Below are 22,044 nucleotides of genomic sequence, written 5' to 3' on the forward strand. Positions count from 1 at the left end.
TATCCCACACAGAACGCAGTCAAGTCCAGCTGAAAAGTTCAAGTGTCTCCTTGAGCTCCTCCGTGGTTCCGTAGTCCTGAGCCCCAAGTACACTCGTAAAGTAAATTCTGCCACATCCGCTTCTCATACGATAGCGTCTCTGTGACGACACTTGCTAGACCCTTACCGGGGCGTCCCGAACAAAAGTGCTGACGACGAACGATGCTCACAGATAAGCCAAATGTTCGTTTTTTGATGCTTCCTCCTGGGCGGGGGCACCACTGACACTTTACGCTGGGTCGTTCTGTGCCGTGGGGGCTGTCCTGGTCCACCCGCTAGATGCCAGCAGCATCCTCCCCCCAATTGCGACAACCAAAAACGGCTCCAGACAAGGTCAGACCGCTGGGGGGCGCCATCACCTCGGCTGATCACCGCCGGTGCCAGAACAAGTCAAGACCCACGAAGCCGCACGCGGTCTGGCTGGCTCGGCCCTGCCCCTCACTTGAAGCCGTTCGAACTGTGCTTCTGTAGGACGACTGTGGTCGGGCTCTCAGGATTCCCGGCAAACACAAACGGAAGTGCCCGTGGCCCTGTGTTCCTTGCAGGGAGGGAAGAAAAGCTCGTAAACTCGCGCAAACCGAGGGCTCGCGGACTTGGTTTAGTGTGGACAATCCGTGTTCTTTCCAGGGCCCCTTAGTCTCGAATGGTTCCCACCAAAGGCACACGATGAGCGGCAGAGAAACAACCCTCCGAAGCATTATAGAGAGAACCGTACGGACAACCACTGTTGTCAGCACATCACGTACGCGCACACGTGTGTGCACACGCACGTGTGGCCAGTGCTCTCCAAGCGTCGTTCGTGCTGGCGAGAGCCCTGCATCTAACTGTGGCGGAGCAGCGCTGCACACGAGCATTTGTCTGAACCTTCAGCCAAGACCGGAAAGCCCGATTCATCCTGGTAGCGAGCACAGCACATCCATAGCGATGAGCTCAGGTGGAACGCGAAACGTGGTAGCTACTCAGCCGGAGCGCCCTGTCCGTCCCCGGATGCCTGTGGCAGGCGCTGTCACGGCACTCCCCGCCTGCCTCGGTCACTTGTGCCCCTCCCCTTGGCCTTCCTCTGGACAGTCACCGGATCGTCCCTGTCTCATCCCTGTTTGATGAGGCAGTAGCTGAATTAGGCCGTTCCAACCTAGTGTGCCCACCACAACGCTTTATCCTGATTCGTGCATAAGTAGGCGATTTTGTCCAGGTTAACAAACCTCACAACGATGCTTCTTAAAAGCGTATTTTAGATTCAGATGTGCTTCGTAGGTCGGAGATTAGCTTTTCTTTTCGGGATCCTGGCGTCACTACAGAATTTCGCTGCCATCTGTGGTTTTAACAACCCATCCACTTGAGACCTTCCGGAACGTTCATCAAAATATGGGACACGAGTCTGAAGTTTAAAGTCTGGGACTTCGGTTTAATTTCTAGACACTCCAAAGCCGGTTTTTGTTTTACTTGTTTGTTTGAATCATTGTCAATTCTCTTAGAATTTCATCCAGTGAACGGTATCCTGCAAAACGCAGGCTGTGTCTGACCGTCTGCCTCTGTGTTGGTGCTTTGGACGTATCCCTGTTGCTTGAGCTCGTTCTCTACGGCGTTCTACTCTAGCCTCAAGCCGACGACGTGCTCAAAGATGTATCAAAATCCATGTATCGGAACTGTTAGGCATTTCTAACATGTCAATAAAAGATACACTGCAATCCTTCAATAGCATTCTCTGTTTTTCTCTAGTGAAATCTCAGCGATAAATATTACCTTTTCCTTACGACGCGGTTGACGTGACTGCCCCATAACGTCTACCTTAGCAGACACCCAATATTTTACACACTCATCATTTTGAAAATTAATTTTTGCTTACACAAAAGTGTAACTGAAGTGTTGGAGTTTTGCTCTCAGTTAGAAAGGGGCACAGGTTGAGAGGGGCATTTCCCTTGGGAGAGGTGGGCTTCCTTCCTCTGGCCTCACTGCTCGGACCTCCCCTGGGGCTGTCTGACACATGCCACCTGTGGGGACTTAGCAGTCGCTGGGCTGGCCCTCCTTGGGCCCTGCTTCTAGTGTCGGCGAGTGTTACACAAGATCCTGCTCCGGGGCAGAGCGTAAGAATCCAATGGACTAGCCCTTGTCTCTTAAAGTCCAGAGTTCTGTGATTCAAATTTCATCCACACTCCCTGACTCTCTGGACAGTTCCAACCTTACCTCTGGGACCTCCCCTAGACGGTTGAAAGAAATTGTGTCAACAAAAATACAAAAAAGGACTGGCTTCAGGATGTCCCTTCCCCACTTCTATCTTCAGGAAAAGCAGGCCCACAAGTTTCTGAATCCTTTGAGGAGACATTACGAGGGACCCTGTGCGGGGAGGAGAAGGGATGGGGGATAAGGCCACAGTGGCCCACCTGGAGTGGGGGGAGGCGCATTCCCAGGATTGATAAAAGGCTTGGAAGTTTGGGGTCCCTTGAGCGGACCTCGCCCCCTTCCAGAACAAAATGGTAGAGGGGAGTGGTCCATGGTGCGTCCTGCGAGGCCGGGCGGGGGCCGGGTGGGGGTCAGGCTGGGCAGGGGGCATCTGAGCCACTGGCCCTGCAGGAACCCTGCAGCTCAGACAGCACATGTATCCACGTGGCCAGTGAGCCTGTGGATGACAGAGCCCGGGGACCGAAACTCCGTGCAACATTGAAGACCTACAGGAGACGGGCGCGGGGAGCTCCCCCGGGGACGACATGGGCACTCTTACCGTCTTTGTTAAGTGGGGGGGAGGGGAGCAGATCACTCTTAACTAGATTTAGAAGAGTAAAGGAGTGAGACGTTTCTCACACCCAAGGGTGTTCTAGAGCCCACGGCATGCACTGTGCAAAGGACAGAAGCGTCACCCATGGCATTTGCCCCCGGGGAGGTCATCGGGGTAAGCAACAGACCTCAAGGAATGAAAGGGGGTAATGCTTTACAGCTATGATGATACCAGAGCAGGTCAACGCAGGGAAAAGTGTTGGACGCTTCTCACCGGCATCCTCAGCTGAAGGTGGTTCTGTGATCCAATTTCCTGGACTGATCGTGGACGGGGTTTTGACATCACAGAGTAAAAAATGTAACGCAGTTCACAGAACAGGGTGAGCGTGATGTGTCAGGACTGGGGAGGAGGAGGATGGGAGGGGGGAGAGGTGATGGGGGGACAGAAGGTGGCACACAGGCCCTGCAGTGTGGACCAGCCCAAAGAAACAGCCCGCGGAACACGACACCCCCCCTCCCCCACCCCGGACCTCCGTTCTGGATCCTCTGCCTCACCCGGGATGACGGACCCAGAATCATAGACATCCCTGATGCAGAGCAAAAAGAATTTCTCATACGGTGAGAGGTAAGGGTCTATGTTAATTTTGTAACGATCCCATTAGAATTTAAGAAGTATTTAATCCTTTCCCTGCCACGGTGGGCACTGTTGCTTGCCTAGCTGGTCTGATTCCTCCTTTTTCCTTTCAGTTCGGGCCTGATTTTGTTCACGTGGTCACCCCATATCCTGGCCTCTCTTTTGACTAAAGCCACACTGCTCCCTCCCCAGCTCCCTCCAAGGGAAGTCCCGATTGGTCTGAGTTAATCACGACAAGTCCATTCTCCTCATCAGTGATTGGCTAAAGGATCCATCCTAAGCCAATCACCACACGGCCTTCCCTTCTCAGTGCCTTAGATCCAGAGGAGACATGGCCTGACTGGACCAGCTGGGCTGAACGAAGGACATACATCCCCTGGTTGACAGATTTTCTCTACCTCCTACTAGATATGACCAAATAAACATGTTGTTCCAAAGCTTATTTGTTTGTTTGTTTGTTTGGTTTGACAGCCCTCTTTTGACAATGAGAGAATGGAGTCAAAGGATAAACCAACGTGCAGAGGAGGGCAGAGCTGGTAGGGAGACGGACTGGAGCCTTGATCATGCTCTGCCTGCAGGCTGCATTACCTCTGAACTTCCTGTTACATGAAGTAAGATATTCTTGTATCATTTAATCTAGTTAGAGCTGTGTTTTCATTCACTGGGGACAACATGTGAATTGTTTGTTTACCCAGTGTCTGCTTGATGATTTTTTCTTTAAAGTTTATTTATTTATGTTGAAAGAGAGAGATAGGGAGAGAGAGAATCCCACGCAGGCTCTGTGCTGTCAGATGCGTGGCTCAAACCCACGAACCGAGAGATCATGACCTGAGCCAAAACCAAGAATTGGACGCTTAACCAACTGAGCCCCCCAGGCGCCCCTAGCTTAGCTATTAACAAGCTGAGTTTGGGGACCCTGGCAGCTTGTTTAGTGGCCACAGATTCCTGCCACCCAACATACTTCTCCTCTGAACGTGACTTAGGCCTCCTCCATCCAGAGATGGAGTCCATTTTTTCACCTTGAACCTGGTCTGGCCTTGGACTTGCTTCGGCAAACAGAAAGTGACAAAAGTGATCTTGGAGTGTAGTTCTTTGTGGGGGGGCCTTGCTGTTTCTGTCCTGGCCCTCGTGGGATGCTGCCCTGAGCCTGCCATATGAAGAAATCATGTAAGCCACAAGAGGGAGACGATGCATGCAAAACTGAGCTGCTCTAACCAGCAGCCTACGTCAGCCGGCCGCCTCTTCAGTGGGACCATCTTGGACCTCCAGCCCCGAGGACCCTTGGCCGAAGGCGGCTGCATGAATAAGCCCAAGCAAAAGCGGCTGAAGCACCACCCAGCCAACCACGAAATCACGAGAAATTGTGCGTCTTTGTTGGTTTAAGCCACTGACTCACACGGCCAAGGCCGACCGAAACCAATGCTATTTAATTAAACCTCCTGAGCTTCTGTTTCTTCTTTGTCAAAGGGGGAATAATAACACTTTTTTTTGTTTGTTTTTGCATGGCCGCTCGTGCAGATTAATTAATGCAAAATACATGAAGTGTGTGAGCAGCTAACACTGCAGGCCGGCACCTTGTAGGTGCTGAATGGTAGGTAGCTGTAAAGATTGCTGTTATGCAAACTTTTTCAAGTTAACACTTTCTTCATCTTTAGATTTTATTCTTCAAGGTTATATCCTGTTTCCTTTGACTTCACTTTGTTTGAGCAGCCTTCCTGGCAGCTTACTAGACTGGTCGCCTCCTAACTACCTCGCTGTGACTTATTCCCCTGTTTTATTCATGTCCCTCCCAAGGTAGTAACACAGATGTGCTCTGATCAGTGCCTGAGACAGTGTGACAGTTACTGCCTTCCACCCTGTAGGTGCTGTGACAGTTCTGTTCCTTTATTAACCCCCAGGGGGCGAGTCAGGCCTCCTTGCTCAGTTGGTGCATTCCCACTCTTACCCTCAGCTAAGTGTTGTTGAGGCTCAGGCTTCGAATGCCGTGGCCTGAGCTATGGCTGTGTCAGGCTTCCCGCCTCTGAGCTTATGCAGGTGTTTTCTTGGAACTTAAACACAGGACTTAACATTTAACCTGGCAAAATTTCTTGTTAATCTTAGCACCGCAACTGGCCAAGGTCATTTTAGTCTTACATCTGTCATTTGCTTCTTCCCTCGGTGCATCTAGATGAAATGATTATTTCTTACATGTTTTTTCCATATACATATATATCGATATATATGCATACACACACACACACACACACACACACACACACACACACATATCAGTTACTAAAAAATAATGTGCCACAGGACAGAACCAGGGAAAGAGCCTCAAGGCACACCACAACATACCTTCTCTGAGCCTGGTACAGAGTCATCAAATATGACATTACCCGTTCTGATTGCTTTGACATAGCTTCGCACATTAATTCACGGCCAGATGTGCCCCGCGGCGGTACACTTCCCTGTCGTCCACGTGGGGGTCTATACGGCGGTACAATTCTTTGCGGAAATCCGGATACACATGTGATAACGCTGTCCCGAAAAATTCTTTACTGAGTAGCCAGACCACAGTCGGTGTCTTTTCTGTTTTACCTGCTCTTAGAATATCAAAACCCTGTAGTAGTGATTATACAAGATATCTTCTTAGGCCAATGATAATGGATAAGGCAGTAAGTCAATTTCCCCGCTTTCATGGTTTTGAGAAGGCAAAGGGAAAGAAAGAAAGAGCGTTTTATCCCAGGAGAACCTTCGCCTTGTCCTGATAGCCCAGACATCTGAGTGACTGAGCGCTGCCTCAGTGGCCCCAGGGTGCGGGGCTCCCGCGGAGCGCGCCCGCCTGCCCCGCCCCCAGCCCTCCCGCCAAGCCGGGCGCCGCAGGGGGAGGGGGCGTGGCCTGCCCGGCGGAGCCAGCGCGCACGCGCAGCGGGGAAGGGGCGGGGCGCCTTCCCCGGAAGCGCCGCCTGGGCGCCACGTCCGCGCCCAGCGCCCCGCAGCCGCCGCCCCGGCCGGGACCGGACCGGAGCGCCATGGGCCCCGCGGGCGCGCGTCCCGGCTCCCCGCCGTCGCCACCGCTGCTGCTGCTGCTGCTGCTGCTGCTCCTGCTCCGGGCCGCGCGGCCGCGGGGCGCCGAGCTCACCTTCGAGCTGCCCGACAGCGCCAAGCAGTGCTTCCACGAGGACGTGGAGCGGGGCGCCAAGTTCTCCCTGGACTACCAGGTGAGGCCGCGCCCCCACGGGCGGCACTGCGGGCGGGCCGGGAGGCAGCGCTCCCGGCCCGCCTTGTCCCGCGTGTACTCAAGCACGGCAGTGGGGGCGGGAGGTGGGTTCGTGGTCGTACTCCCCGCTTCTCCAGGGTTTACAGGCGGAGGCGGGGTGAGCGCAGGGCTGGGGACAATGCGCAGTGTTTACCAGCAGGCAGTCCTGTTGTGGCCATATGCTGCCGCTCCCGCACTCCCGCCTTCTCCCACAGACCACCCGGCGCACGGGTGGGGACTGGTCTCGGGTGAGGGATCTGCCCCGGAAGTTTAGTGGGCAGATCTGGGGTTGGGGTGCCAGTGGGAATCCTCCCCAGACGGCCACCTCTCCGTGGACACCTGCTCCCAGGCATTCCCGGGATGAGGTGGCGTGGGCAAGCAGGAGTGAGGCAGGCCCTTCATGGGTCCTCTCTGGCCAGAGCCACAGCAGGAGGCTTGTGCCTGGGGACAACATGGTGTGGGATAGCCTCTGGGTCGCTGGTATGGCCACTTTAACATCTCTGTGGACAACATGCAAATTGTGTCTGGGTTAACAGCCCCCCCCCCCCCCCGTATAATCACTAAAAACCGGTCATTATGAGGCTGGAGGGGCCTGGGAGGTGGTCTGGTCACTGCTAGGGCAGAAATGCCCTGTCAAAGATGGTCACCTTGATTTCAGCACCTCCAGCAGCAGGGGGCTGACCACTTATAAAGGAAATCCTCCCATCTGCGCAAAGAAGAACTTTGGAAGTAGATGTAGGCCACTGACTGTGTCCCTTGATGGATGTTGGTTATAGCCGATGACCACCTGTGTGATTTCGCCCAATGCCCATCTTGTCACTCTTATGTTTATAAAGAGTTTGAACTGTGTCATTCCCAAGGACCCTCCCACCTCTGATGGCCACCGGGTCTATGAGCACTCTAATCTGTATTTGTTTTTTGCATTTGATCAGTAATAATATTAACATTCACTAGACCCGTCTGGCAATTTACTTGATCTCAGGGCCTCAGTTTCCTCTTCTGTAAAAGGGGAAGGATTAAGCTCATCGTGCCCTTGCAGAGCAAAACCTTGGGAAGTCGGGCAGACGGGCATTCAAATCTTAGCCCTGTCCCTTTCTAGCAGTGTGGCCATGGCGGATTTACTTAACCTCTCCCAACCTCAGTGTCGTCCCCAGGACGACCGAGAGCATCCCAGCACCTGTTCTAGGAAGTTCACGGTGGCCGGTCGGCATTGCACGCGCGCTGGTTGCCCCACTGGTAAAGCAGACGGTGGGTGTCTCTCTGGTTGTCAGGTCATTACCGGAGGCCACTATGACGTGGACTGCTACGTGGAGGACCCCCTGGGAAAGACCATCTACAGGGAAACCAAGAAGCAGTACGACAGCTTCACGCACCGGGCCGAGGTCAAGGGCGTTTATCAGTTTTGCTTCAGCAATGAGTTCTCCACCTTCTCTCACAAGACCGTCTACTTTGACTTCCAAGTGGGCGACGAGCCCCCCATCCTCCCAGACATGGGGAACAGGGTCACGGCCCTCACCCAGGTGAGTGGACGTCGGCGGCCGCGGGCCGGGCTCGGCCTTCAGCCCATTCCTCCTCCCCTCGGGTCCGGTCCTGGCCGGCACTCAGTCGCCCCGCCCCCAGCTCCCGGCCTGCGTGGCTCAGTGTTGGCCTCACCTCCTCCTGCGTTCAGTCCTAAAGGACACGGTCCCCCTTGTGCTCTCCCTCTGCGTTGTTTCGCCAGGTCCTCTGGAATTTCCGTGTTCCCAACGGCCTTTCAAATGGCATTGCTTGGGAGGCGTCCGTGCCTGCCCCCCCCCCCCCCCATGCATGTACAGTGTGTGTGCGTCATCAAGACCGAACGCCTGCTTCGTACGGTGTGTTGTCAGGGCCACATGAGCTGCGACAGCCACGTGTCGGTGGCTTAACCCTGTGGCAGATCTTTTCTCACTCAAGCGGTAACCTAGGTTGGTGGAGAGCTTTCCTCCAGGGACTGACGTAGGAATCCGGGGTGCTGTCTGGTGGGCTCCCTGCTCCATTCCTCTGGGCTCTGAGCGGACTTCCTCCGGAAGTCCCGCCTGCTTCTTCAGACCCCCGGCCCGGGAGTCACTCGCCGCACTTCTGCTCAGCCCGTCGTTGCCAGGTGTCCCGCAGCCCCCTGGATGCCGGGAGGGCTGGCAGAGACAGTCTGCTTGGGCAGTGGACTCGCAGCCAGGGCCCCACACACTCTGGAAGAGAATCGGGGATAGATGGTCGTGCGTGGGCTCTCGGGGCCAGTGACAGACTGAGCCCAGGCTCCTTCGTCAGTCTCCTTCCTGCCCCTCACGCGCAGTGCAGGCCCTCGGCTTCCCGAGGCCCGCCCAGCAACCCGTGCCGTTTACCCTGGTATCCCCTGCCCCCAGTCGTGGCGCATGGCACAGACTTGCCACATGACTGCGTGGCGGGGCCCAGGGGACCCCGCAAGACAGGATTGACCGTCGGGGCTGCGCTGCTCCTGATCCAAAGCCAGAGTGTCTAAGTCTCCAGCGGGGCCAGGTCGCCTTCTGGGCGGCCTCTCGGTGGTCACGTGGTCGCCCGCTCCCTTCCTCTGTGGCTCTGACCGTGGGTTCGTCTGCCCTCCCTGAGCAGATGGGGGTTACCGCCACCCAGTCCGGGGTGTGGCCTGGCCACGTACGGCTGTTGCAACGTAAGTTTATGAAAATGAAATTAAAAACTCGTTTCCTCGTTGGCTGGGTAGCCACATTTCCGGGGCCCAGCAGTCACAGGTGGCCAGTGGCCATGCGTGGCAGGTTCCGCCAGACGGCCCTGGGTCTGAGCCTGGCCGCGTGACCTGTGGCGTGTCCTGGGTGGGAGGTCTCACAGCCCATACTCTTGGGAGTTCTGTGGCTCACCGACGAAACAGCCTCCATGCTAAAGATGTGGTAACTCTGGAAGCGGAGCCGAAGGTCTCCCCCTCTAACCGGTGGAAGACAGATCGGGTAGAGAAAAGGCTTAATGGTGGTCACTGCGATCGAGAAATCCTTTCCTGGAGGCTTAGAATTAGATTTGGTTTTCTTGCAGGAAACTGACTACTCACCCCCTTCTGCGTGGCCGGATCTCCTGTTTTCTCCTGCCCAGCCTCCAGAGGGGGTCCCTTCCCCTGGTACCTCTGACCACCCCGCCCGCCCCCACCCCCAGCCTTGAGCACCGTCTGTCTGTGTCTACACCTGAGAGCCTGGCTCCCGTGTGGCGGGCATTTCCTGTGTGCTGGTGCCTGCTGGCGGCAGGCTGAGATGTGTGGCCATGTCAGTTAGCCACGGGGCGCTGTGGTCAGAGCTGTGGTTTAAGGGACGGCTCTCGGGAGGGGCCGGCAGGTGCACGTCCCTCCCCAGACCTTGTTTTCTTGGCGTGGCTTGGATCCCCCATTGGCCCTGGCTCTTTTCTCACACCCCCTGCCCCCCCCCCCCCCCCACCTCTTCCAGCACAGCGGTGGGCCAGAGGCCATGTTTTCTGGCCCCCGAATCCAAACTCTGATGGAAGAGCGGGATCCAGAGTGACCAAGGTCCAGGCCGGGGCTAAGGCCACGGGGACTTGTCTCCAGCTTGGGTCGCAGCCTGACCAGGCTCCCAGGAGAGGGCAGGGGCCGGGAGGGTGCCCCTGGGGCGGCTGAGCTTCCTGAGAGTCCGGGCAGATCCCAGCAGAGGCTGAAGGTTTTCCAGTGGCGGTCAGAGGCCCCGGGCCGCTCACTGGTGTTCCAGGGAGGATTACAGGTTCTCCCACCTCTGCTCTGAGGTCAGCTCGTACTTCCCTGGCTCCGAGCTCTTGAAGTCTGTAAGGACCCGAGTGCTCCTGTCCGTGGGGGCCCCGTGGGGTGCAGGCTGGGGGACCTTGCTGGTGGTTGCAGGCTGAAGACTGGAGCATCGCCAGGCGGGACGGACAGGGTGAGACGCTGGTGTGGCAGCAGAGGAAGGGGATGGTCCCGGGAGGGGGACGGATCGGGGTGTCTCCAGGGAGCAACTGTCACAAGACAGCAGTGACCAGAAACCCCGGGAGGCTCCCGGATTCCAGCCAGGGAACCAGCCAGGGCGGAAGCCACACTCCAGCCCAGGGGGCCCAGGGCCCTGAGAAAACAGGGTTCTTGGAAGCAGAAGGGATTCCGCAGGGTAGGAAGCAGGCTGGACGGGTTTCCTAACGGAAAGCTCGTGGTCATGGGCCGTGGACTGGCACAGGCGGGGGTCCCAGTGATGGGGACATAGTGTGCCTTTCTGGGCAGGGGGTGCTTCGGGGGCGGGTGTGCATCATGTGCTGTGTTGCCCCTGGGTCCCCGTGGCCTTGATGCTGGGAGAGCTATGTTCCTGCCCGTTGCTGCTTTACCCTCCGGGACCTGATCTGAGACCTTGATGTGAAGGCCACCGCCGCCCTCTTCTCAGAACCGGGGTGCCGTCTCTGGCCTATGGGTGGGACGCGGCCTCCGACGTGGCGCCTCGCACGGCGGACCCGACGTGTCCTCTGCCTCGGGCCTCTGCAGCTGTGACTTCAGGGTCCTCCCTGTCTCTCTTCCTCTTCCCTCCCTCCTTTTCCAGTGATTCTGGGCCCTGGGAGGAGCCTGCACCTGCCGACCTGCACTGCTGAGCCCCCCAGCCAGGCCCAGGGCCCAGGGAGCGCCCGCTCCGAGTCTCTGAATGAGCATGGGACGGACCTAAGCGTAGAGGGTGGAATTCTAGCCCAGAAACCCACGTGGGCCCTTCGCTCGTGCTTAAAGGCAAAGTCTGTGTGTGCATGCATAGTGAGTGTGTGTGCGTGTGCAGGTCCCACAGGTGCGCATGCCTACGTGTGTGTCCCCGGCCCCCGCTGATCTCAAGGACACCCCGAACCTGCTTGTGGCGGGGCCCTCGGTGCCCACGTCTGTCCGCCGCTCTGCCCTGTCTTGCCCGCAGAACTGCAGTGACCAGTGCAGCTGGACTAGAGAGGCTTCCAGAAATGCCGTGTCGTGATTTGGCCTGGACACAGGCTCGCAGAGTAGCCTGACCCCATGCCGCGGCCTCCTTCCTAGCCCTTCCCGGTTTATCCGCTGTTCATTCTGTGATGGCGGACGTGCCTTCCTGAGCTCCAGAAGCGTCACCTGAAGAGCTGGGGTGGGGGGCGGGGGGGGGGGGTGTCAGCGCCTACGAATGCCGCCGTGCGTCCGGCAGAGGTCTGTGCCCCGGGTGGTCCTGTTGTGGCCGGCATTTGAAGCCGGTTGACACATCAAGGAACTCCTTGGTGTCAGGAGCCCTTCCAGGATCAGGTGGCCGCTTCTCAGCCTCTGACGCCTGTAGGTACGAGCCGCCTACCAAGTGTGGGGCAGGTGACGACGCCGGGCGCCAGCCCGAGATGACAGGGTGTGCAGGTGTCCCCGAGAAAGTGGGTTTGTTACCCTGGATTCTGCCCTTTGAACTGCTGCCCTGTGGAGCTCCCCTAATTCCACCTGGGTGGCAGTGACCCTGTTGCTTCCTGTCTGGGTGGCACTTTGCAGCTCTTCCCATGGACCCGGGTGACAGCAGCCGCCCGCATGTCCACAGGAAACCGTAGCCCTGGCGGCAGACCAGTCATAGGGTGGACACGATACGTGGCCTTGGAAACGCCGGGGCCGAAAGGAGGCCTCGTCCTCCCTCGCGTGGCCTGGTGTGGCCCCTGCCGTGGCCCGGAGTGAACAGCCCGTGAAGGCAAGTAAGGGCGACGTTGCTTTTTGGCCACAGTCTCCTATTTGCCTCCCGGAAACAGTTCATTTGTGACACAAGGGAGGGTGTTGGGGGTCAGTCAGGCAGTGGCTCCGTGACTCGGTCTCCCCTCCCTTCCTGCGCTCACGGTGTGGACAGTTCACCTCTGCGCTTTGGGGACCGAAGCAGGTGTCTCTGGGATGCGTTGCGAGCTTCTCTGGCCTTGTTGGGATAGAATCTTCTAGGTTTCAGATAAATGCGTGTCCTAGGTCACCTGTGAGTGAGCCTCATGACCACCGTGGGCTTGTAATTCCCTTCGTGGTGTAACTGAGCGTCCGAAGTGGACCACGTGCACCTCAGTGCCGCAGGCGGGCGGTCCGGGCCACGCGGGTCCCCAGGCTGGGTCGGGGTGAGGCCGGGGATCAGCTTCCGCGCTCGCCAGACTGTTGGCGGGTTCGGGTCCTTGTCGGCTGTTGTGCCCCGGCCCCCAGAGACCTCCTCCGGTCCCCGCACGTGCCTGTGTCCTCTAGGCTGGCAGCTGGAGCTCTGCTCCCTTTCGGGGGCTCCTGTGGTCAGGTGAGGCGCTGGGGTGGTGGCCGTGGCGTGAGGGTGGCCGTGCCGTGTGACCTAGTCACAGCTCATCGTGTCGCGGGAGTCGGGCAGGTGTGGGGAGGGGGAAGGGATTCAAGGTTCTGCTTCAGTACGTGGAGCCGGGTGAAGGGGGTCCCACATGAGCGTGTGTGTGTAAGCGCGTGCGTTCATATGTGCGGTCGGGTGTGTGTGCATACACGAGAGGGGTGTCTTCCTGTGCCTGTGTGTGTACAGGAACAGGCCCCCACGACTGCGACTCACGTCTCTGACCTCGGGCAGGTCACACGGCCTCTTGGAGCCTCCGTTTTCTCATCCGTGTGCGGGGCCAGCAGTCAGTCGGGCCTCCTACCAGCGGGGTGGCGATCCCCGCCCGCCACTGTCCCGAATGTTAGGTGAGACCCCAGGGCCGCGTTCGAAGGCCTAGGCTCGGGACTCAGACACGTGGGCTCCGCTCCTGACTCCGTCACCTCCTAATCGGAGCCTCGGGTGCCGGCGGCTCAGGGCACGTGGCGCGGGTGTCGGCGTGGGCCGTGTGCGGATTGCACGCTCCTCTCGGGGTTGGAACATGACCGCTCTTCTCCTCCTGCCCAGATGGAGTCGGCCTGTGTGACCATCCACGAGGCCCTGAAGACGGTGATTGACTCCCAGACGCATTACCGGCTCCGCGAGGCCCAGGACCGGGCGCGGGCGGAGGAGCTGAACAGCCGGGTCTCGTACTGGTCTGTCGGCGAGACCGTCGCCCTGTTCCTGGTCAGTTTTAGCCAGGTGCTGCTGCTGAAAAGCTTCTTCACGGAGAAGCGGCCCGCCCCCCGGGTGGCGCACTCCTAGTCCCTGTGCTCGGCCCCCAGCACGGAGCTGCCCTCCTAGGTCACGGGCTCCTGCTGGGCCGGAGGCAGAGACGCCCGGGGAGGGGCGGGGGGGGGGGGGCACCGAGCTCCCAGGTGCCCGTTCCCGGTGTCCCGGCGGCCAGCGCCCACAGAGCCCGGTGACGGGGACGCATCTGACCGCGTTACGTGCGCGACGCCGAGAAGAGCGAGTGGTCAGGCTGAGACTGGCCGCTGTGCAGGGCCACAGGAAGTGAGCCGCGTCTGGCCAGAGGAGGCCTCCTGGGGCGGCGGCTCCGGGCGCTCCCTCTGCCCCATGGTGCCCGGGTCATCCGGCCCGTGTGTGTCCAGGCCTCTGTGCGGAAGAAGGGGCTCTTTAGTCTGCTTCCCTGTGTGGAGCTGTCTGTGCCTGGAGAAGCCGGGCCCCGGGGCGGGCGGCTTTGCAGAAATTTCCCGTCCTGGGTGAGCAGAGGTGCCCGCCGTGGAAGCGGGAGGAAACCGGTGGCCGGTGCCCTCGGTCGGCTGTATCTCCCCGGAGGAAGCACGTGGTTTAATAAAAACGAAGCCTGAGCACCGTGGAGACCTGTGCCTTTATTTCTTTGCCCTGAAGCAGCTTACAGACGAATGGGGGCCGTGGGCGCCCGTGCAGACGGCGTGATGGAGCAAGGCTGCCCTCGTGGGGTGTGCGGGGTCTGTGTGCAGGCGTGCGCAGACTGCGGGCAAATCTCCCAGGCGAGCGGAAGCAGTGACTAGGGCCTTGGTTACTTTGTTGCCTCAGACTCGGGAGGTCACTGAGGAAGCAGCGTCCTCATGTGGTCCGGACAGAGGGGCCGAGAACACGGAGAAGACGGGGAGTGGCTGTGCTACGTGCCATTTCAGCAGCCACGGCGTCTGCTTAAAACCCAAGTCAGACCGTGTCATTCTGGGTCACCACCTGCCCGTGGCTCCACAGGTCACTCGGGTCACGGCAGAGTCCTCGCTGTGGGCCGGGAGATCCCGCATCATCGGCATACCGGCTGCCCTACTCCCCTCTCTCACTCCACCCAGGTCTCCTTGCTGTTCCTGTCACACACTGGGCCTTGCCTCTGCCCCAGGGCCTTTGCACATGCCATTTCCAATTAGAACACCATCTCTCTGACACCTGCATGGCCTCCTTTTGGCTAGATGTCACATTAGCAGCAAGATCTACCCTAACGACTCCGTTCAAGATGGCAGCCTCTCACCTGCCCCGGCCTCCTCGTCTCCCTGTCCCTGCTTTTCTTCAAAGCTAGTTTTGTCACCACTGACACATCGTGTACTTGTCTGTTTATTGTCCTTCTTACGCCACTACATGTAAACTCCATGCCGTGTCCTTGGTCCCTAGAATAGCGCCTGCCACGTACTAAGGTCTTAACGCATTATTAGTTACTGAATGTATAGCGTTGCCTGTTCGTAAGAAGTTAATGCATTACTGATCACATGTCTCCGTAATAGCTCTCGAAGGAAGATCCGATGTTTGCCTTAAAGTACCTCTACCAAGAAACCCGAAGCCCGCACCGTCTGGCAGGTGTGAACGCGTCGTGGGCGAGGTGCACTGGAACACGTCCTGTGGAAACAAAGCTCCGTGAGGCTTACTTAGCTTAGTTGAAAGATAAATACTGCTTATCTGTGCCTGTGTCCCTGATGGCATTTCCTCTCCCTTATTTAAAAAATTAATGCCCCGCTTAACTTAAAGCAGGACAGAGGTGGGGAGGAAGGAAATGACAGGTGTTGCAGATTCCGCGAAGTGAGGGTCAGAACAGAGCTCTGGATACACGGAAGCCCCCGGGGCGGGCAGCCCGGGAAGAGGCCGCCGCCCTCTGACCGTGTAGGTGGGTCTGCAGGTGGAGGCGTGCGTGTGTGTCTTCCAGCCCCGCGTGAGACCACGTGAGTGAATGTGCCCCGCGCAGCGCTGGGCTCAGACCCGCCGATTCCCTCTTTCGTCACTCTCTCCAACAAGACGAGTAAATAAACCAGACGTAATGAATGGTACCTGAGAGGCTTCAAACGTCAAAATCTAAATGTGAAAACGTACAGCCAGCCGTTCGCGGCGTTCCTTGCGGGGCGGACGTTCGGCAGCTTGCAGTGGCTTGTCACCGGATGTCCCTGCCCGTGTGCTGTGCTCGTGTGATGGGTCCTTGGTTCTGCCGATCACGGACAAGCCTTGCAAAACTTGATGGGAAACAGTTGCCTGCCTGAGGCCAGCGAGGGCGGCAGAGCCCAGACAGGGCCATTCCGCTTTCTAGGAAGCTTCTGTGTGTCCGGGGGTTCGTGTGAGAGACCCGGGGGCTACAGGAGGAAGTGCCCCGCATGTGAGTTCCCAGAGGGCACCTGGCCTGCCGGAGAGGAGGCCGCTGCTGCCGCGACTCTCGGGGGCGCCCACAGACCACGCTGTTCACACTCCCTCTTGGAGTGCGAGGCCACGGTGGTTTTAACAAGTCACGTCTCTTACTAGTCGTGTCCCTCGCGGAGGGAAGGAGGCCCAGGTAGGTGAGGGGGCTGGGGGACGGGGGGCCCAGCTCTGCCGGACAGCCTTCAGAAGGGCGTCTGGCTTCTCCCGTGGCTTGCCCTCGCAGAGCATCTATGTGAGCTGCGTGTCCTTTTCCTTCTTGACTTGTCATACTTTAGGCAGTTGAAGTATTAACTGTAGTCTCTCCAGTTCGCCACACAGGGCAGCTCCTTTTAACAGGACTGGTTCTCAGGCGGGCGCGACCCTGGGGTGGGGGGACTGTGTGTGTGAAGCGATCCTCGGTTTGTGCGTTTTACAGCCAGCGCTCACGGACGCGCTGGGTGTATTGCACTCGGACCGGCAGCTGGAGGCCGCACAACAGGGGAGTGTGTGCGTGCGTGTGTGTGTGTGCACGGTGTGTGCCTTAGTTTGCGTGCGTGTAAGCATGTGTGTGAGAGTAGGCTGACCCATCCCGTGCCCTCTTCAGGGCGGTGACCTGGCGAGCGGCCATCCTCCAGACGCGGCCTGCAGGGACTACGGAAGCAGGCAGGGCGCGAGCATCCGAGGACGCGTTCTGTGCCCGCGACCTCGGGGAGGTGGAACAGCGTGTGGAGGAGCGGGAAGGGGCCGGGGCCGGGCCGGCACTGACGAGGGGACTTGGAGGACGGACCGAGGCCCCGTGCCCGCCTGTCCTGCCTGTCGGCCGAGGCCACCAGGGCCCCCCGGAGGTCAGGAAGCCGGGACCAGCGGCCTGAACGGCGAGCCTGTGGGGCGAGGGCACGGCAGACCCGACTGGCAAGCGGCTGATGGAGACGGGTTCCAGCTGCCCCCGGGCGTCCCCTCTTCCCTGCTGTGTCCCCGCTAGTACCCGGGGCGGGGGGGTTAAAGTGCCGTGTGAACAACCTGTCATGTCCTGCCCCGCGCTGCGATTCTGCGTCTGGGGTGCCCTCCTCCCTCCTCGACTCTCCGGGAAGACGCCGACCAGGGCCTGGCCTTGGCTTCTGGTCGCGCACATTCCCAGGCCCGGGGAGCCTGAGCGTGCAGGCCGGGCAAACAGGCCCCGAGGGTCGCACGAAGCCACGCGACACGCCGTGGGGAGGGGGCACGCGACACGCCGTGGGGGAAGGAATCTACTCCTGAAATCGTTGTTGCGCTATATGCTAACTAATTTGGGTGTAAATTTAAAAAAAGTAAAAAATAAGATGAAAGGACATGTAAGCAATGAAACAGAAACTCTCAGACAAAAGCGTAAGATCCAAGTACATTTCCTTTAGCAGACGGAGAGACGCGGACATTCAAAAAAGGATGAGCAAAACTTGCCAGGAAACTACGCAGCGGACGAGGAGGTAACAACCCCGGCATCTGGCAAAACCCCGTTCAGGCCAAGTGTCCCCCAACAGGAGAGTGACGCGTAATTGTGACACAGTGACACGTGCACGCGTCCGCCTCCGTCCCCGGGTCCAGGCTCAGCTGCCGAGCCCCTTGTGGTTCCCCAAGTGATCAGAGCACCAGGAGCCGCTTGTTCTGGTACTTGGTCTTGACCCCGGGTCCCGACACGGCGCTCCTGGATCCTTTGTTCTAACGCGGCTGGGGATTTAAGACATAATCCTAGTCACGGCCACCGTGGAAGGAATCACTCTCCGCTCTTCCCGTGAGCAAACCCAAGTGGGAGACGCTTGGTGTGTGTGTCCCCTCATTTAGCTCTCCAAATGGCTTTCTGACGCGGGGACTCTCAACATTCCCGTTTTACAGTGGGGAAACTGAGACACGGCTCATTTACTCAGGTTTTCCCAAAGCCGTCCGGCTAGTCCCGCCCGGCTAGTAAGAGTAAACTGAGGGATGCTTTTTACTTCTCTCAAGAGGCTCTGAAAGATAAATGGCTTAGTAAAACCCATTCCTGGTGAAAGCTTTGGATAAAGGAGTAGTTGGTCGGGGGTGAGGAAGGGTCGCAGGCGAATGTGGCTCAGGCTGGAGCTGCCGATTCTGTCCTTTGTGAATGTGGTGCCACCGAGGGGGGGACGTTTCTTCCAGACTGTATGTGTATGAGAAACGGAGACACAGACACGACCGGACTTACCGCAGGTTTGCCATGAGAACTGACTCTCACGCTTACGGACGCTGAGAAGTCCCTGCGTCTGCCAGATGCAAGCCGGAGAAACCAGGAGAGCCAGAGGTGGTATTTGGTCTGAGGCCGAGGGGTCTGTGGTGGAAACCCGGGCCCGCGTCAGAGCCCGGGAACAAAGAGCCTGACGTCTGCGGGCGGGGGAGGACGGGTGTCGGGCTCGAGCAGAGGCACAGTCACCCTTCAGCCTGGTGAGTAAGGTACGGGGCACCGAGCGTGGAGTCGGGCGGGACCCCCGGTCCAGCCGCCCCTGGCCGTGTGACCCACTGCTGGGCTGGGGGTCTCACGTCCGCGGTGAGAGTGAAGTCTCCGAAGGGAAGTGGCGTGAACACACATTGTTCCCAGTCAGCGCTGCTCCAACTGCTGTGTTTAGTTCCTTGATGACTTTTCCCGGAAACACTCAGGGCGTTTCCTTTTCTGAGGACTGCCGCGACACGAGAAATGACCACAAGAGGTCAGGATGGAAACGCCAGTAAGGCTCACCTTGGCTCTGAGGGCTGGGCTGGTTCTCAGCGCAAGGAAACGTGTCTCTGCAGAACCTCCATTCAGAACCTCCCAGCGAAGGCACTTTTCAATTCTCCCACTTGAAACTGGGATGATACACGTTTGCTGCGGCGAATAGTCACATCAGAGAGTAGCTTGGGTGCAGCTGGAGGTGCTGGAGGAGGTGGAGGAGGAGGAGGAGTTGATGGAGGAGGAGGACGTGGAGGTGGAGGAGCAGTGGGAGGAGATGGAGGAGGCAGAGGAGGTGGATGTGGAAGAGGAGGAGGAGAAGGAGGAGGAGAAGGCGGAGGAGGTGGAGGAGGGGAGGAGGAGGAGGTGGAGGAGGTGGACGAAGACGTGGAGGAGGAGGCGAAGGAGGAGGGGGAGGAGGTGGAGGAGGCGGAGGAGGTGGAGGAGGGGGAGGAGGTGGACGAAGAGGTGGAGGAGGAGGTGGAGGAGGAGAGGAGAAGGCGGAGGAAGAGGTCAAGGTGGTGGAGGCGGTGGAGGAGGAGGAGGAGGGAGAGGGGGAGGGAGAGGAGGCGGAGGAGGAGGAGGAAGAGGTGGTAGAGGACCAGGCGGAGGAGGAAGAGGAGGTGGTGGAGGAGGTGGAGGAGTTGATGGAGGAGGAGGACGTGGATGTGGAGGAGGTGGAGGTGGAGGAGCAGTGGGAGGAGATGGAGGAGGCAGAGGAGGTGGATGTGGAAGAGGAGGAGGAGAAGGCGGAGGAGGTGGAGGAAGAGAAGGAGGTGGAGGAGGAGGAGGTGGAGGAGGTGGACGAAGACGTGGAGGAGGAGGCGAAGGAGGAGGGGGAGGAGGTGGAGGAGGCGGAGGAGGTGGAGGAGGCAGAGGAGGTGGAGGAGGCGGAGGAGGTGGACGAAGAGGTGGAGGAGGAAGAGGAGAGGGTGGAGGAGGAGGTCAAGGTGGTGGAGGCGGTGGAGGAGGAGGAGGAGGTGGAGGAGGGGGAGGGAGAGGAGGCGGAGGAGGAGGAGGAAGAGGTGGTAGAGGACCAGGCGGAGGAGGAAGAGGAGGTGGTGGAGGAGGGGGAGGAGGAGGGGGAGGAGGAGAACCTGGAGGAGGAGGGGGAGGAGGAGGGGGTGAAGGCAGAGGAGGAGGCGGAAGAGGAGGTGGAGTTGATGGAGGTGGAAGAGGAGGAGGAGGAGGAGGAGGAGGAGGAGGTGGAGGCCGAATGACATCAGTGTGAAAGCAAATCCTGGGGCGCCTCGGTGACTCATTGTTATGTGTCCAATTTTAGCTCATGACCTGAGGTTCATGACTTCGAGCCCCGCGTTGGGCTCTATGCCGACAGCTCGGAGCCTGGAGCCTGTTTCAGGTTCTGTGTCTTCTTTTCTCTCTGCCCCTCCCCTGCTCTCACTCTGTCCCTGTCTGTCCCAAAAATAAATAAATGTTTATTTATCTTCCTCTAAAGAGGAAAATTCTAGGGGTGCCTGGGTGACTCAGTCGGTTCAGCGTCCGACTCGGCCTCAGATCATGATCTCACGGTGCGTGAGTTCAAGCCCCGCATCGGGCTCTGTGCCGACAGCTCGGAGCCTGGAGCCTGTTTCCGGTTCTGTGTCTCCCTCTCTCTGCCCCTCCCCCCCACTCTGTGTCTCTCTCAAGTATAAACACACATTAGAAAGGTCGCTCATTCGTGCATCCGCGGATTCACCGAGCCACGTGATGACAGGGGTCCAGGCTCGAGGCAGGGCATGGCTCGGGGAAGCCGGGACTCGGGCTGGCCAGAGCGCGGGGGCAGGGGCACAGGTGCGCGAGGGGCAGCGAGGATGGGGAAGCAGGTGAGGGCCAGCAGAACAGTCTAGGCCGCCGTAAGGGAGGGTTGGGCTCCATCCTCGGAGGGCTTTTAGGGACAGGCTTTGGGAGGGTCACTGGCTCCCCCTCGCCAGGCGGACGGAGGAGAGTGGTGCACCCCGTGTGGAGCGCCACCTGCCGTCCCCAGGGGGCTGGAGAAGAGGGTTGTGGGCGCTCGTTGGCTCCTGCTTCCTCGCCACGCGCCGACGGGGGGCATCATGCCTGCCCCAGCATGGGCTCATCTACACGCGAGAGGCTTGTGTCCTTCTGTCTCAGGGATGAGCAACCAGAGGCAGGAGCTCGTGATCGACGCCAGTGGTTCTCGACGGGGAGAACCATGACCCTGGGGGACACTTGGGGGCTGCCCCCTTGGCAGTGTCTGGACATACTTTTGGGTGTCACAAGTGGGGAGGAGGCATCCGGGGGCAGGGGTCCAGGATGCCACTGAACATCCATCCGGCAGTGCAAAGGCAGCCTCCACAGCAAAGCCGCGGACCCCAAAATGCCAGGGGTGCCTGGGTTGAGAAGGATTGAGGTTGAGGTTGAGAAGGTTGAGGTGTCCTGGGTCTATCCAAGGATACAGGATAAAAGGGAAGAAACACTGGGGAAAACAGACTGAAAATGGAAAACACTTACCAACAATGCTGGCATGGGGCAGACAAAAATTGTGACCAAACGTGTCATTATCATATTAAAAACAAGGAAGTCATTGCCTCTACAAAGATTTTGAAGCAGAGATACAAGCTGTGAAACTAGCGTAAAAGAACTAACCTCAAGTGTTTCTGACACGCAGACACAGGTAGGGGGGCAAACTCCCCTATTTGAAGGTAAAGCGTTGGCCGGCTCACAGAGCCAAGATCTCGCACAGTCTGCACGGCGTGTGCAAGCTGTGGCCTGCCAGAAACGCCTCCAGAGCCCCCGGTTACCGGCAAACTTGGGAACGGAAGGGTTGGCAAAGGGGTACCGTGAGGATAAAAACAAACGTGAAAAGGAAGTGATGCTCACAGCTTTGAGACTAGAAGCCGCTCCTCTCTGCTTCCTGCCCAGCAGTTTCCAGAGAGGCAAACACTTGAAGCCTTGGCTTGGGAGGGGGTCCTTCTACTTCGGATACAATGTCCAGAAGGAGAAAGAAGGGAGTCCGGCTGCACGGATGTTTAGATTGTCGCACGGTAAAACCCGTGTGCGCGCTATAAAGAGAACCCAAGACAGACTGGGAGAGACTCAGGTTGCAACTCGTAACCATAAGGACAACAGTCCCAGTGAATTGAGTAATCGATTCGGTGACCATTTATTGAACATCTATGTGCTGCGCACTGCTACGCGCTGGGGAGGTAATAACATAGAAACAAACTTCCTGCCCGCGTGAAGTTTACGTTCTTCAGAACATTCTCGACACAGACGACCCAGTAAATACGTGTGAGGTCAGGTCGCGATGGTGCGGTGAAGACAGGTGACGTGGGGTGTGCGGTAA

At 58.4% G+C, this 22,044-nt stretch overlaps 1 protein-coding gene across 3 annotated transcripts in view; it reads left to right on the forward strand.

Annotated features, from left to right (window-relative positions):
- The first annotated feature begins 6,278 nt into the window (after positions 1 to 6,278).
- Positions 6,279 to 22,044, forward strand: part of TMED3 (transmembrane p24 trafficking protein 3) — a 96,026-nt gene continuing 80,260 nt past the window's right edge. For 2 of the 3 annotated variants that reach the window (XM_027068286.2, XM_027068283.2), the window contains exons 1-2: positions 6,279 to 6,588; positions 7,898 to 8,146. In XM_027068286.2, the coding sequence (XP_026924087.1) occupies positions 6,400 to 6,588; positions 7,898 to 8,146 (438 nt within the window). In that variant the 5' untranslated portion in view covers positions 6,279 to 6,399. Of the gene's footprint in view, positions 6,589 to 7,897; positions 8,147 to 13,462; positions 14,086 to 22,044 lie in introns of those variants that run through there. The other variant, XM_027068285.2, reaches the window with a different exon arrangement.

Source organism: Acinonyx jubatus, chromosome B3, assembly GCF_027475565.1.
Source record: "Acinonyx jubatus isolate Ajub_Pintada_27869175 chromosome B3, VMU_Ajub_asm_v1.0, whole genome shotgun sequence".
Classification (NCBI taxonomy): domain Eukaryota; kingdom Metazoa; phylum Chordata; class Mammalia; order Carnivora; family Felidae; genus Acinonyx; species Acinonyx jubatus.